Source organism: Gavialis gangeticus, unplaced genomic scaffold (assembly GCF_001723915.1).
Source record: "Gavialis gangeticus isolate Ggan-Ray unplaced genomic scaffold, GavGan_comp1, whole genome shotgun sequence".
NCBI lineage: Eukaryota > Metazoa > Chordata > Crocodylia > Gavialidae > Gavialis > Gavialis gangeticus.
Window position 1 is genome coordinate 986016 of NW_017728960.1, and position 12977 is coordinate 998992.

General features: G+C 56.7%; 2 protein-coding genes across 2 annotated transcripts in view; both read left to right on the forward strand.

The window, feature by feature from the left end:
- The window catches only part of LOC109293138, a 19977-nt gene extending 19483 nt beyond the window's left edge, over nt 1-494 (forward strand). Inside the window, exon 6 of the mRNA XM_019510980.1 lies at nt 381-494. Within this exon, the coding sequence (XP_019366525.1) occupies nt 381-494 (114 nt within the window). The remainder of the gene's footprint in view (nt 1-380) is intronic.
- A 7603-nt stretch (nt 495-8097) lies between these two features.
- Nucleotides 8098-12674, forward strand: SLAMF1 (signaling lymphocytic activation molecule family member 1). Its single transcript, XM_019517764.1, has 6 exons — nt 8098-8879; nt 9220-9513; nt 10084-10191; nt 10416-10492; nt 11218-11330; nt 11871-12674. The coding sequence occupies exons 1-5, from the start codon at nt 8546-8548 to the stop codon at nt 11323-11325; spliced, it is 921 nt and encodes a 306-aa protein (XP_019373309.1). The 5' UTR covers nt 8098-8545; the 3' UTR covers nt 11326-11330; nt 11871-12674.
- Nucleotides 12675-12977: the final 303 nt, after the last annotated feature.

Here is a 12977-nt window from a genome sequence, read left to right on the forward strand (position 1 = left end):
AGCTGGAGCCAGCAGTGCACAAGTGGGCACGTGTGCATCTTGTCCTGGGAGCTGCTCACTGCTATGTCTCCACTTCAGGTGCAGGGCTGTGGTGGCCTCTGCCTTGCTCCCATCGCTGTGATGTGTGTGTGTGTATGGGGGGTGGATATGGTGTGTACTTCTGTGACCTCTCTAGGAGCTGCTGCTCTCTGCTGCATACCCCTTTAGCAGGGTTGATGCTCCCCTCCCTGGTGTGTTGCCCCTCACTGGGGCAGAGAGGGCATACTATGCCAGGGGAAGCCCATGGTTCAGCCCCACTGGCAGCCTGGGGGGGGGGGCAGACCAGCCCACAGTCAGCTGGCCAAGCAATGGTGACGGCCTCCTCTCCACTTCAACCTCAGGCCCTGCGGCACCTGGATGGCACCGTGGACCGGCGCTCGCAGAAGGAGGCACTCATCACCACCGTGTACGACCAGATCCGCCCGACCCCAGCAAACGCAGCCGAGGTCACCTAAACTGAGCAACGTAAGGGCACGCGCCCCTGCTTTCCAACAGATCAAGGGAGAAGCGAGGTCCCCAGGGGCTGGGAAGGCCGGGAGAGGATGCTCTTCTGAGCCTGTTATCATGGGCCCCTCGCTGCATGGGGACCCCAGGACCAAGCTTCTGGGGGATAGAGGGGTTCAGGCCTAGTCTACACTTGGCTGTGCTGGTTTCACTTGAAATTGGATCAGGAACTGAGTCGGTTACATTGGCACAAGCCATTCCATTTACACCCGGTGGAGATGAACCTGATCCGGATTTCTCCCAGGGATGGGGCAAAGCATGTGAACAAGGGCTGCAACCAGAACAGGGCTCAGCCATCCCCAGTGTCCATTTAGGAAATGGCCTGAGCAACAGATGGGATCTCTAGACTCGCCTGTGCTGGAACTTGTTTGTCTAAGGGGTTTGGGAGCATGTGAGCGTGTCTCGGGACAGGGCCTGGACCAGGGGACCCTACACCCCTATGAGTGGCCTCAGGGACCTTTCTCCTTTCCCCAGGACCCAGCTGAGTGGGAGCTGCGCGGTCGTTGCCACCCAGCACCCTGGCTTCAGCTCACCTGGTGCTCTCCTGCCCCATGGCTCTCCCACCACCTTGTGTTTTACAACCTTCCCTGTGCCCCCGGAGCCTGCTGGGGAAAAAGGGACTGGAGCTAAGGCAATGAAGCTGGCTGCGGTGGGAGCAGAGGCTGCGGTTCCCGGGGTGCAAGCCACCGAGAAAAAAGGCCAGAAAGGAGAGGGGCCAGGCTGCACTGGGGGGCATGGCCCATCCAGAAGGGACGTCAGCAAAGCAGAGAGCCACGGTCCCCCTCCCCGCGGGGCTGCAAGTGGAGCATCGTGGTGGCAGAGGACAGGTTGCTGTGCCCCTCCCCAACTCTGAACAGGATGTGGCCACAAGAAACCATTGATCTCCACGTGCCGGGACCTTGAGCTGCATTTATTGTTCAGTGGTGCTCAGTGAGCGGCAACGCAGCAAAGAGAAGCAGGACTGATCGGCTAATGAGAGCTTTGATGTGGGGAGGGTCAGTGCTGCCTGGCTTCAGGGTACAGTCGCAGCAAGGGGGAGAGGCAGCTGGAGCATTAGGGAGGGGAAAAGCTGGCAGGGTAAAGAGAGACAGCTGGAAGGGTGAGCTGCAGTTGGTTGGGACTGAGGGTGACAGGGCCGGCTGGGGTTGCAACGCGGCACAGGGCCTGGAAGAAGCATCCCTATGATATTCCTGGGTGGGTGAAAGGTGCGGGGCTGCCTGGGGCTGGTGGAGGAGCAGCCCCAAGCTCACAGGTATCCCTTCCCAGGACCACAGTAGATGTGCTGGTGAGCAAATTAGCAGGGAGGTGCTAAGAGCTGCATGTTACCAGGTGGAACCTGATAAAAGGTGTATTGACCAGGAAATGTACTTTGCTCACATGCACTTCCCTAGAGCTGGGATGGGATGGGAGCGGGGTGGGATCAGTGCCTGGGAAAGGCCTGCGCCTCCCACCAATGGCAGCAGGCTTCAGCCCAGAGTGAAGCATCCCGATGAAAGGTGTATTGACCATCTGTCAAGAGATGCACTTTGCTCACACGCACTTCCCTAGCAACTCTAGAGCTGCGTTGGGACGCACGGTGGGGTGGGATCAGTGCCTGGGGTGAAGTGTGGATCTGAGCCCTGCCCAGAGCAGCCTTCTGGGGGTCCAAGACCCTCATCCCCAGCCCTGCTCCCTTCTTGCCCTGGGGGGGAGTTACTGCTGTCTGTAAAGGGGGTATCTCCATTCCCGTTTCCCTCTGTGTATCCAGCTAGGATGGGTGGGGAGCGCTGGTGCTAGGGTTACCCCCTCTGTCCTTGATCCAGAAGGGATCTGGCTCTGGGCTGGGACATGGGGCATTATCAGGATGAAACAAGTGAGGATGAGTTGGCAGGCAGATCTCCTGTGAAACATGTGTGTGTACATGTGTATATGCGTGTGTGTGTGTGTGTGTGTACGTGTGAAGAAATCACCCCAACCCCCACATGTCTCAGAGTCCTCTCCTCTTTTCCCCACTTCTGTGAGCACATGTAGCAAGGCAGGCGTCTGTTCCCGACGGGGTGTGCCTGTGCGTTCATGCAAATATAAGAAAATTATGAAAATTAGCAGCCGGTTGCAGTAGTCTGTGGGGACGTGAGGTGGGTGGGGAAGAAGAAGAGCATCTCTGGTTCTTACTGCCCCATTGTTCAGCCCCGGTGCTATGAATTCCCAGACAATCCTGCCCTGGGAACAGGGAAGTTCACCTCTTGCCACTTCCCTATTAGGTGATCCCAGAGCTATCTACATCCTCCCCCAACCAAAAACAGCTCAGTCCTTTGTTTCTCCTGTCTGAGGGCAGAGGAGGCTGGACACCCCCGAGTGATGGGAGCTGCAGCCTGGCTCCCCTGAGACAAGCGGGCCACGTTCCTGAGCTGGGTGTTCCCGGTCTCAGCCGGGACTGCTTCGCTTTCCTGCCGGCGGTCTTCCTCCAGCCTGCTCTGGTCCAAACAGCCGCTGTCTCCTGTGGGACTGCAGCCCAGGGCGGCGCAGGACCTGCCCTCGGGCACCTGCTGCAGCTGGACAGGCCACGCTGTCGCGGGCAGAGGCCACGTGCTACCCCGGCAAGGTAATCAGCACATGTCCGGTCAAGCCTGACTTAGTCAAACTGCTGTGGCGCAGGCTGCTGTGTAACTAGGCCATGTCGACCACAGGCAGGAAATGCAAGGGTGACCTGCCCTGCAGCTTGAGAGACAGCCGCCTGCCCTCTGCAGCTGAGCTCTTGTGACAAGGGAGCTGCAGGCCCCTGGGGTGCCGCCCATGGCCCTGTCTGGCGGGGGGATGACAAATGGGTGCCACGAATAGGTGCATCTATAAAATTGCCACCATCACGCCTGGCTGGGCACGGCAAAGAGCGTTGGGGAGGCTGCTTTATGAGTGGCCGGCCTGAGGGAGAGCTAAAAGGGACAGAAATATGAAGCAGGTGGTGATGGGAGAGGGCTGGGAGAGGCACTGAGATCCCCCAGGGGCTGTGGGCATGTGGCTCTGGGTGCAAAAAGTGTCTGGAAGGGAGAGGCAGCCTGTTCTGTGACGCTTGCAAAGCCCTTGGCTTCTACCTATGTCCCCTCCCCGTGCAGGCTTAGTGAGCGAGGAGATGAGCATGCACTCTCACTTCCCCTTGAGCATTTGCAGCTCCGAGATCTTGGCAGCTAGTGCTTGAAGGCATGGCCTGCAAGAGCCTGCTGGCCCCAGGGATGCTACTAAGACTGATCGGCTGCTGGGCAGGTAAGCTAACACGCAGGCAGGGAGCCAGGTGTTTAGTAGTAAACAGGTGACTTATTCTTAGCGAGGTGGAGCCACTCTTCCCTCTGCTCTTTAGTCCTGCTGCTTCTAGCTCGGGAGCTCTGAGCTCCAGGTGGAGAGAAAAGCATGGAGGTGGCCTCTGTCCCTGCCTTGCTGCTGCTCAGCTCTTGGACAGGTGAGTGGGCAAATGCTGGCTTGTAGTCCACGTCTTCGCAGCTTGAGATAAGGGCAGGAGACAGATCGGGGCAAACAAGGGGAAGGTTTGCAGCTGCCTCTGCCCATTTTCCCCCTATGGTAGCACCCAGCTGACCTATTTAGAGAGATACAGAAGCTCCTGCCTGGCTTGAAGTGCTGCAGGTCAGACCAGGTGGGAGATGGGGAGGGTGCTGGGTGCTAGGCGAATGCTGTTGGGCTGCTATTTTTTTTATATGCAGCAGCCAGTCATGAGAAATAGCTGCTCTACCTTACCTGCTTATTCACCAATTTTCATAAATTGTAGTTCTAGAAGATTTTCATATTTCTGGGTTAAAACCAGAAACCCCAGGGTCATGAGGGGAGTTTAAACCTTCTCATCCTTGCTAAACCCAACAAACTCACAAGCCTGGGAAAACTTTATGGTGGCTGGGGTCTGTCTGGCTGGGTGGATGGAAAGGAGCTGGTCTCTGCCGGCGCAGCGGGTTTGCTCGATTCGCTTGCCAGCAAGGTTCTTTGGGCGGATGCGATATCTTTTATTAGACCAACTAAATAGCTGGAAAAAAAAGTTCTTTGTTTGATTCTTTTGTGTATTCACTGCATTAAGGAAAGCAGCTCTGCTTAGAGCTGGAAGTGCTTTGCAGCTCTGAATACTCATCCAGCCCCGGGGTGTTAAGTCTAAAGGGTCTGAGCAATGCTTCTTCGGTTCTCTGAGTGGTTTTTTGGATTTGTTTTGCTCTTGGTTTTTTCTTGGCTTGTCAGAGGAGAGTCCGAGCTGGTTCCCACCCCTGCTTTGTTCTGGATCTGGGAGATGTTACCCCTTATCTCAGTGCAGGGCTAGTGTGTGGGTTCTTGGCATGGAAGCTGTGGGGTTAGGATGGGACCCCAGCTTAGGGGCAGGACATTTAAGATGCCTGTAATTATTGATTTGATTCGAGATGAGGGAGAGGCTGAGAACTGCTGGTCTCCATTGTGTCCTGGAGGGTGCTATTCTGTAGTTTAAGTTTAAAACAAAGCCCCCAAAGCAGCTCTCTTCCCTCTTCCTTTCAAAGTCCCAAGAGGAAATCACAGCACAAGTCCCAGCTGTCTTGGGAAACTATCACTTTGCAGCCTGGGGAATCTGCAGAAAACTCTTTGTCTCATGCCTGGTGGGTTAGGTCAGGGGTGGAAGGAGCTGTTTCTAGCCAAAGTCAGAGGGAATTGGCCCTGGCCTGTGGTTTCACACTGTGGTGCCCTGAATTTGAGGCCCCACCATGCAGATCTCAAAGAAGAATACTTTATGCTGCTTTGGAGTAAGGGAATGGAGAGGCAGAGCGGCAGGGCTGAGTCCTGTGAATGCTCCTGGCTGAAGTCAGGCATGGGACACAGAAAATGAGGGTGGGAAGGGACCTTGAGAGGTCACATCTAGTCCAACCCCCTGCTCAAAGTAGGACCAGCCCCAACAACATCATCCCAAACAAGGCTTTGTCTACCCGGGTCTTAAACACCTCCAAGAATGGAGATTGCATCACCTTTCTGGGTTGCTTGCTCAAGTGCTTTACTACCTTCCTCGTGAGAGTTTTTTTCCTAATATCCAGCCTCCCTTATGGCAACTGGAGTCTTTTGCTCCATGTTTTGTCACCTACCACCACTGAGAACAGTCCAGCTCAGTAGTTTTCAACCTTTTTTCATTTGTGGATCCCTAAAAACAATCGAATGGAGGTGTGGACCCTTTTGAACTGTAAGCATGGGTATTCATGTACTTTTCATTGATCATAGTCATTTTTCATGGACCCCTTAGGCATAACGTGCACATCTCCAGGGGTCAGTGGACCACAAAAACTGCTAGCCTGGCTTCATCTTCTTTGCAAACACCCTTCAGGTAGTTGAAGGCTGCTGTTAAAGCCCTCCTCTGTCTTCTCTTCTGCAGACGTCTGCCAGTTAGACAAGGTGCTGGATGCCACTCGCACAAGGCTCAGGGCCCCTGGGTGTGGGGTTGGGACCTCTAATTTTTGCCCCTTTTGCAGAAGCAGAGGCTGCCTCTGCAATTCCACCCTGTCCTGGCAGCAGTGCAGCTCCTCATGCTCCCTCCCAGGGCTTGTGGATAAGGGGCTGATGTGGCATTGAACAGTGAATACAGATGGCATTGAATAGCATACATTCATTCATCCTTGTTATAGAAAAGATCTCCCTGGAGGCTGACCCAGGTCTCTGCATTCACCTCCCCCAAAGACCAAGGCAGGGTTCCCAACCTGCCTCCAATCCAGCTGTTGAAATGCAGCTGTGGGTCAGAACTCCCTGAACTGGAGGGGGCCAGGCAAACCGTTCTGGATCAGTCCCGTGGCTAAATAAAACCTTAATGCTCCACACATGTCAGGCTTAGGATGACAGCCCCAGATCTATTTTAAGGTTAAACTCCACAGATTTGATCCTCTGGTGCCCAGCAGCATGTGCTGTCATTTATCCCCTCCAAAGCAGATCTAAAATGGCACTGTTCTGCTGTTCTGCAACACGTCGCAGCCCCAGGCACAGCTGGAGGGGGCCAGAGAGTATGTAACGCTGACAGCAAGACCTGCCAAGGGAAAGCCCCGGCCTTGAGCCAGCAGGCAGGTAGCTGAGCAGAGGCTGGTGAGGCTGCGAGCTGCAGAGACAATGTTTGAGGATAAATATTAGGACTAGTTTATTATTCTGTAGCTAGTGAATGCAGTACGTGGAAACAGAGGCCTCGCCTCTGGCACACCTCCAGGACGACAACCTGTTCCTGGCAGAAGGACACAGGTGGCACTGGAGCTAACCCAGACACCAGGATCAGCACAGGCTGGTGCATCCTGGTTCTCTGTTGTTGGCAAACCAGCATTTCACACCTGCTTAGGCTGGGCTGAAATTATTGCACAAGCTAATACAGAGGCTGAGCATAGCCTGGCCTGGGGCCTGATTGCCGAGCTACCATGAGCGGCTGATAAACCCACACCTCTGCTCCTGCTCTAGATTATTTTCATATAATAGAGACCACTGGGTGTTGTGGTCAGGGTAGAAAGCGGGGTGCAAGCTGGAGCGTGCGGCATAGCAGCAGCTGCCTTTTGTGCTATACAAGCTGCACAAAGGGGCTTCAGCCGGAGCGAGACTCTGGTGTTTCTCCAAAGGGCTGGTTGGTGGTGGGTTTCAGAGGGGGGGGGTGTCTGTGTGTGGCACGCGTCTCTCAGCCCCCAAAGCCTGCAGCTCCATGCACCCAGTGCCGGCATGTGCTGGGCGTGCGCCTGTTACAACCCAGCCTGTGGTTTGCCGGGTTCTGCGCTGGGCTGTGGTTCCCTGTCATTTCAGCTTGCAGACTTTGCAAACCAAATCAACCTCGTTGACTGACCCACAGTGTGTACAAAGAAGCAAGAGACAGGCAGACAAATCCACCTGGCCAAGCTCAGAGCTGAGAAATAATTAAACGTCATTAAGAAGTCGCCCCCTTCCCCCACCTTCTGGAGACGAGCTCTGCATAGTGCAGGAAATCAGCGTCTCATAAGTTTGGCCACCAGAAGCTTTAATACAAAATTGGCTCTGTGATGTGGAAGCCTGATCTTCCTTCCTCTGTGTAATTGCATCTGCCTGTCCCTTTCAAAGCCCTGGATCTGAGTGATAAGCAGAGGCTGCTGGGCTGGGGGGATGGAGGGGGGGAGGGGAGGGCGATTAGATTCAAATTTAGTAATACCCAACTTTTGCATCGCCTTCCCCATCCCAAACCTCTTCAAGAAAATTGGAGCCAAATCCCACGGTTCTCACTCAGGTGGAAATGACACTAGGGATGGGAACTGGGGCTGGGGAAAGGGGCTGGATTGGGAGCTGGGTGGGAGGGTTTGGGACACTGGCCCTGCACTGGGACTCAGGAGACATGGAATAAATTCCTTGTGCTGACAGCATGCAGGACACGTTGTTTCTGGATTGGCTGTTCCCTGCCTCCCCGCCACTCAGGCTGGGACTAACTTTTTTTTTAATAATATATTTATTTCATATGCCCAGTCAGATCATCCAAATCATATAGATTGAGCAGAACTCAATCTTTCCAAAAAACATATTGACTGAGCTCAGTCATACTAAACACCACGTATAGTGCTACAACCAGCAAGCAGCCTCCATCCTCCATCCCAGACCTCTCACACCGGGACTTCGGATACTCCCAAATCCACTGGCAGGCATTGACTCTGGGACTTATTCGGGAGGAGCCAGAATAAGATGGAAAAGTAATCGCTTCTGGGGTGGGGCAGGATTGAGGCTTAGCCAGGCACAGCGATGCAGCAGAGTGGGCTCAGGATTGCGGGGAAGAGGGGCCGGGGTCTCGCTGCAACAGCAGGGCTGTGCTGGGTGGGGAGAGTGGAAAAAGTAGGGAGCTGAGACGGAGGTGTCCTGGGGTCTTGGTCATCAGTGAGATTCAAGGTAGGGGAACACTTCCCGCCTTTCATGTCATAGGGAGATAAATGGGCTCCATGACACATCTGGCCGCCTCCAGGGGCTCTGCCTACAGCACTGTGGCCCCCTTGTTACAACCGTTTCTTACTTTTTTAATTGTCCTGTTTCTTAAGGTCTCACGATGACCACTGCACAGCCCACAGCCCACCGAATGAATCGGGTGGTGGGCGGCTCGGCCTGGCTGTCCGTGTCCCTGCCTCCAGAAGTGTTGGTGAGGGCGACAGAATGGAGCTTCAGCACAGGGGCGGGCAGCGCCATCATGGTAGCAGAGTTCAGCACCGGGCGGCTGAAGCAGCTGGATCCCGGTGACCAATTTGGGCAGCGCCTAGAGGTGCCCAATGCCACGACACTGGGCATCCGGGAGCTGAAGAAGGAGGATGGTGGCATGTACAGTGCCCGCGTGAAACTGCACCCAGCGACTGTGAGGGACTATCACTTCCACCTCGCCATCTACGGTATGGGGCTGGGGGGCAATGCTTAGTGCTGGGCCCCTGTGCAGCCCATCTGGCTTCCAAAATGGGTACAGGGGAGGATTGCAGCCCTCCCGTCTGTACCCCCAAGGCCCAGTCTGCCCCCCTAGGACCTAGGCCCAGGGGCAGAGCCAGACGGGCACTCAGGGCAAGCTGCCCTCAGGGTCTCAGGGACATGTCTGAGGGGGTCCAATGTTCTGCTGCCTAGAGCCAGACTCACCTGGGAGAGGTGGCTCTGGTCGAGCAGGGAGGATGATGGCTGGGGAAGCCAGGCAGTTCAGAGCCTCCAGTGCCAACACCTATGGTTGGCTTGTTTCAAACTCAGAGCTGGTGCCAGCACCCGAGATCCTGAGCCAGGTGCACCCCAGCACACCAGGCTGGTGCAACCTCACGCTGCACTGCCAGGTGCCCACCACAGCTGCCATGAACATCACCTGGGGCACAAGAGACCACCCGCAAGATCTGGCATGGCACCACGTCTCGGCTGATGGCCAGAGCCTGCACCTGGCTCTGCCCCCGGGCACCTGGAATGACACCTACACCTGCAGCGCTAGCAACCCCGCCAACCGGAAAAGCACCTCTGTGGCCTTGCAGAGCCTCTGCCCAAGCAACACCACACGTGAGACCTGTTCTCCTGGTGGATTCAGTTGAGCAGCCGATGGGTGAGGGGAGGGGAACCCGGGAGGCAGCTGGTTCCTGGCCATGCGCATGTATTTGCACAGCACACATGGATCCTGTTTCCTCATAATCCCCATCCCCTTTTAAAACCTGCTGCCAAACCGAGCCCTGGAGGTCAGGACCCACCAAGCAATTCCCCTGCCAGCCTGGGAACTGATTCATGCCATTGCAAGCTCCTCAGGGGCACAGACCCAAGGGGGTTTGGGCACTGCAATTGCCTTTGGTTTCAATGGGACTTGGATCCTAAACTTCCCATTGAAAGCAATGAGGAGCAGAGGTGCCTAAATCCCCTGGGGAACATTTGGGCACCATGCTTCATCTCTAAAGCATCTGGCCAGATGTTCCCCTGGTCCCAAATCCTTGTTTGTAGGATCTGCTTGGCACCAAGAGCTGTCACAGGCCCCCAGCTCTTGCCAGGCTGTGGTATGTTGCGCAGGGGTGGGGGGCACATCTTTCCCTGCACTGGACCACTCTGGGAGATGGTGAGCGATTGTTGTTTTTTTAGTTGCAGATGCCACCATGTGGTGCTTCCTGTCCATTGGGCTGATTGTCACCATGGCCATGTGCTTCGGGGCCTGGTTCTGGAGGAGGAGAAGGAAGAGGAAGGCAGCTGGGAGAGGTGGGTCCCTGCTCTTCACAGGAGCTCCATCTCAGCGACCCGACCCAGCACTGGAACGGTCCTTGGGAGGGCTGGGTCCTGCTCCCTACTTTGCTGCTAGGTGCCTCTGGGCAAATTCTTGCCTTATGCCTCAGTTTTCCCATCTGTGAAATGGGATGAGATGGGGTTTGTTATTCAGTGAAGAGGCCTGATCACAATACATGATAATCCTGCCCTCTCCTCAGCCCCCATGCAAGACTGTCCCAGTGAGCCCCAGTACACGGAGATCAAGAGGAGGAGACCGCCAGAGGGAGATAAGCAGGTGAGTCCCTGCAGGAGGAGATGTCCTTGTGCTCTCTGCCCATGGAGACTTGTACAGCGCGGGGATCCCCAGACCCACCAGACCCTGGCCTTGCCCCCATCCTCTTGACCCCATACCGTTTCCCACCAGCTTGTTCGTGGCAGGGGCCCTTTGTCTTCCAGCTGCACGAAATGCCTCATCAGGGACCGGGAGCCTGCAGCTGCCCTCATCACCCCTTCTTGCCAGCTGGGAGATGTTATCATGGCTGCCAGCTTCCTTCTCCCGGCTGCTGGGAGACATCCCAGGGAGCCTGGCAGAGCTCTCCTGTGCCACCCAGACAGGGCACTGTTGCCTGAGTCTGACGCCAAGACATCCCCCTTTGCACGGGAGCGGCATAGTCTTCACCTCTTGTCCTAAAGTCCTCTGCAGCTGTTATGAAGCTGTCAGGCCCCACCCCAGAGGCAGCTGTATCCAAGGATGGGACAAAGCTGGCACTTCCATCTCATCTATTTTTTACTTTGGCAAAACCCCTTGGCTTCACTGGCTCTCTTCAGCCGGGCTGGATGCAGGGTGTTTCCCAGGACTGGCAGGTCCGTGGGGATTTTTCCCTGGTCTTGTTCCAGCCGGGAGCGCCCTCGGTCATGGACCTCCCGGCTGATCCCTGCAGGGGACCTGGCAAGGGCAGCCCCTGCAGCCAGCGCTGATCCAACAGCTGTTTCCACTTCTGCCTCATCCTTCTCTTGCAGATCCTGAGCTCCCCGCCTGACAGCCCTGCTCAGAGCCTTCTGCTGCCGACGCCGGTCAGCAGCATCTATGCCCAGATCCAGCTGAGCACACCTCAGCTCCTCACCTAGGCCAGGTGAGTCCACGGGGAACACGGGGCTCCAGCTACGTCTGCAGCACCCATCCAGGCTGCTCCCGTCTGGATGGAGCTGGGGCCATGCCTGTCAGCTCTCAGGACAGTCTGGAGGACTGGGAAACCCCCATCCATCCTGAAGCCCTGATGGGGAAAGGGTTTTCCTGCATGCTCAGACCTCTGGGGGCCTGTGGGAATGGAGCATCCCGTGCTGGCGCTCAGCACCGACCTCTCTGGAGGGTACCAAACCTGTCCAGCCCCCTGGAAAGTTGGGGACAGAGAGAGCTGTGGGTGGGGGCAAAGGCAGGATCTTGGGCAATGGGGCCTGCAAGTTCCCCCCCCACCTTGGGAAGGGAGTGTAGAAGTGGGAGGCTCGGCTCCTGGGTCTGGGCAGAGAGGGGCTGGTGCCTGGCTTCTCTCCCCACTGCAGGGAAAGGCACGAGAGCCAGGACGCCTGGGTTCCCTGCCTATTTCTGCGAGAGGCGTGAGTGTCGGGACACCTGGGTTCTGGCTCCTGCTCATGCTCCCGTGCTTCTTTTGCAGGACTTCCTGGCTCCGAGAGAGGCTTTTATGCGGAATTCTCTGCTGAAGTGCTTTGAAATTCCTGAGCCAAAGACGCCGCCCTCCCCCCATCTCTCGCACGCACGCACACAGGCCTGCACTCGCACGCCTGCCTTTGCATGTGCGTGCACTCGCACACATGCACACCCTGCCCAGCGTCCTTGTCACATTTGACCCTTCCCCTCTGCTTTGCTCCAAACCAGGAACTGGCTCTGCCTGGCCCCGGGGGCTGGATGTGGGTGGCAGTGGCAGCAGCTGGTCTGTTGGCTCCAGGGCTGTGGCCGCCTGGGCTTGCCAGAGCTGGATTTCCAGTAGCTCCTTTGATCCTCTTCCCCATTCAGCTCTTGACTCTGCTTCTCTCTGGAGACGCCCATGCCTCCTCCTGGCCCCAGCCTGGGGGCTGCCCCACACCCCCCTGCCAGTAAGGCCATGTCAGAATAGGGTCCTTGCCAAGCAGGGTCCCCAAAGGCATGACCGGAGGGGGCAGGTCTTGGGGTGCAGCTAATGGAGGAGCAGGGGATGGAGGTCAGTGTGTGAGCTGGCAAGTCCTGGGCAGGCTGGGCCAGGGGCTCTGTACTCACCCCGATGGTGCAGGGCTGGCCAGGCTCTTGTGGCTGTGCATGGATCTGGCCCTGATCCCTCTTGGCTCGTCCGCTCAATGGCTCCTGTCTGCCAGGCAGGACATGCCAGCCAGGATGCCCTAGGAAGGACTGCCCCATGGCTCTGCCCAGGCCTGGGGGCAGGCAAGAGACCCCCCTAAAGTGACCTTTGCCCTTTCTCACTGCTCAGAGGTGGTGCAGCCACCGGGACCCAGCAGAGCAGCCAGACAGAGGGGATGCTGGCCAGGCTAGGCTCTCCCAGGCAGAGGGGCCAGGAGTGCAACACCCCCCACGCCCCCAACCAGGCAAGAGGGACCTGGCCTGGCGGGAGATCAGGCTGGCGTTGAGCAAGGAGCTCCCCACCATCACAGGCTGTGAAGCCTCTTCCTCAAGGTGTTTCCTTAGGGCTGCACAAGATGCAAGTTCCAGCCCAGGGGACTTTGGAGAGGAAAGGAAACCAGCGAGGGTGCACGCGCCCGCATCTCTTGTG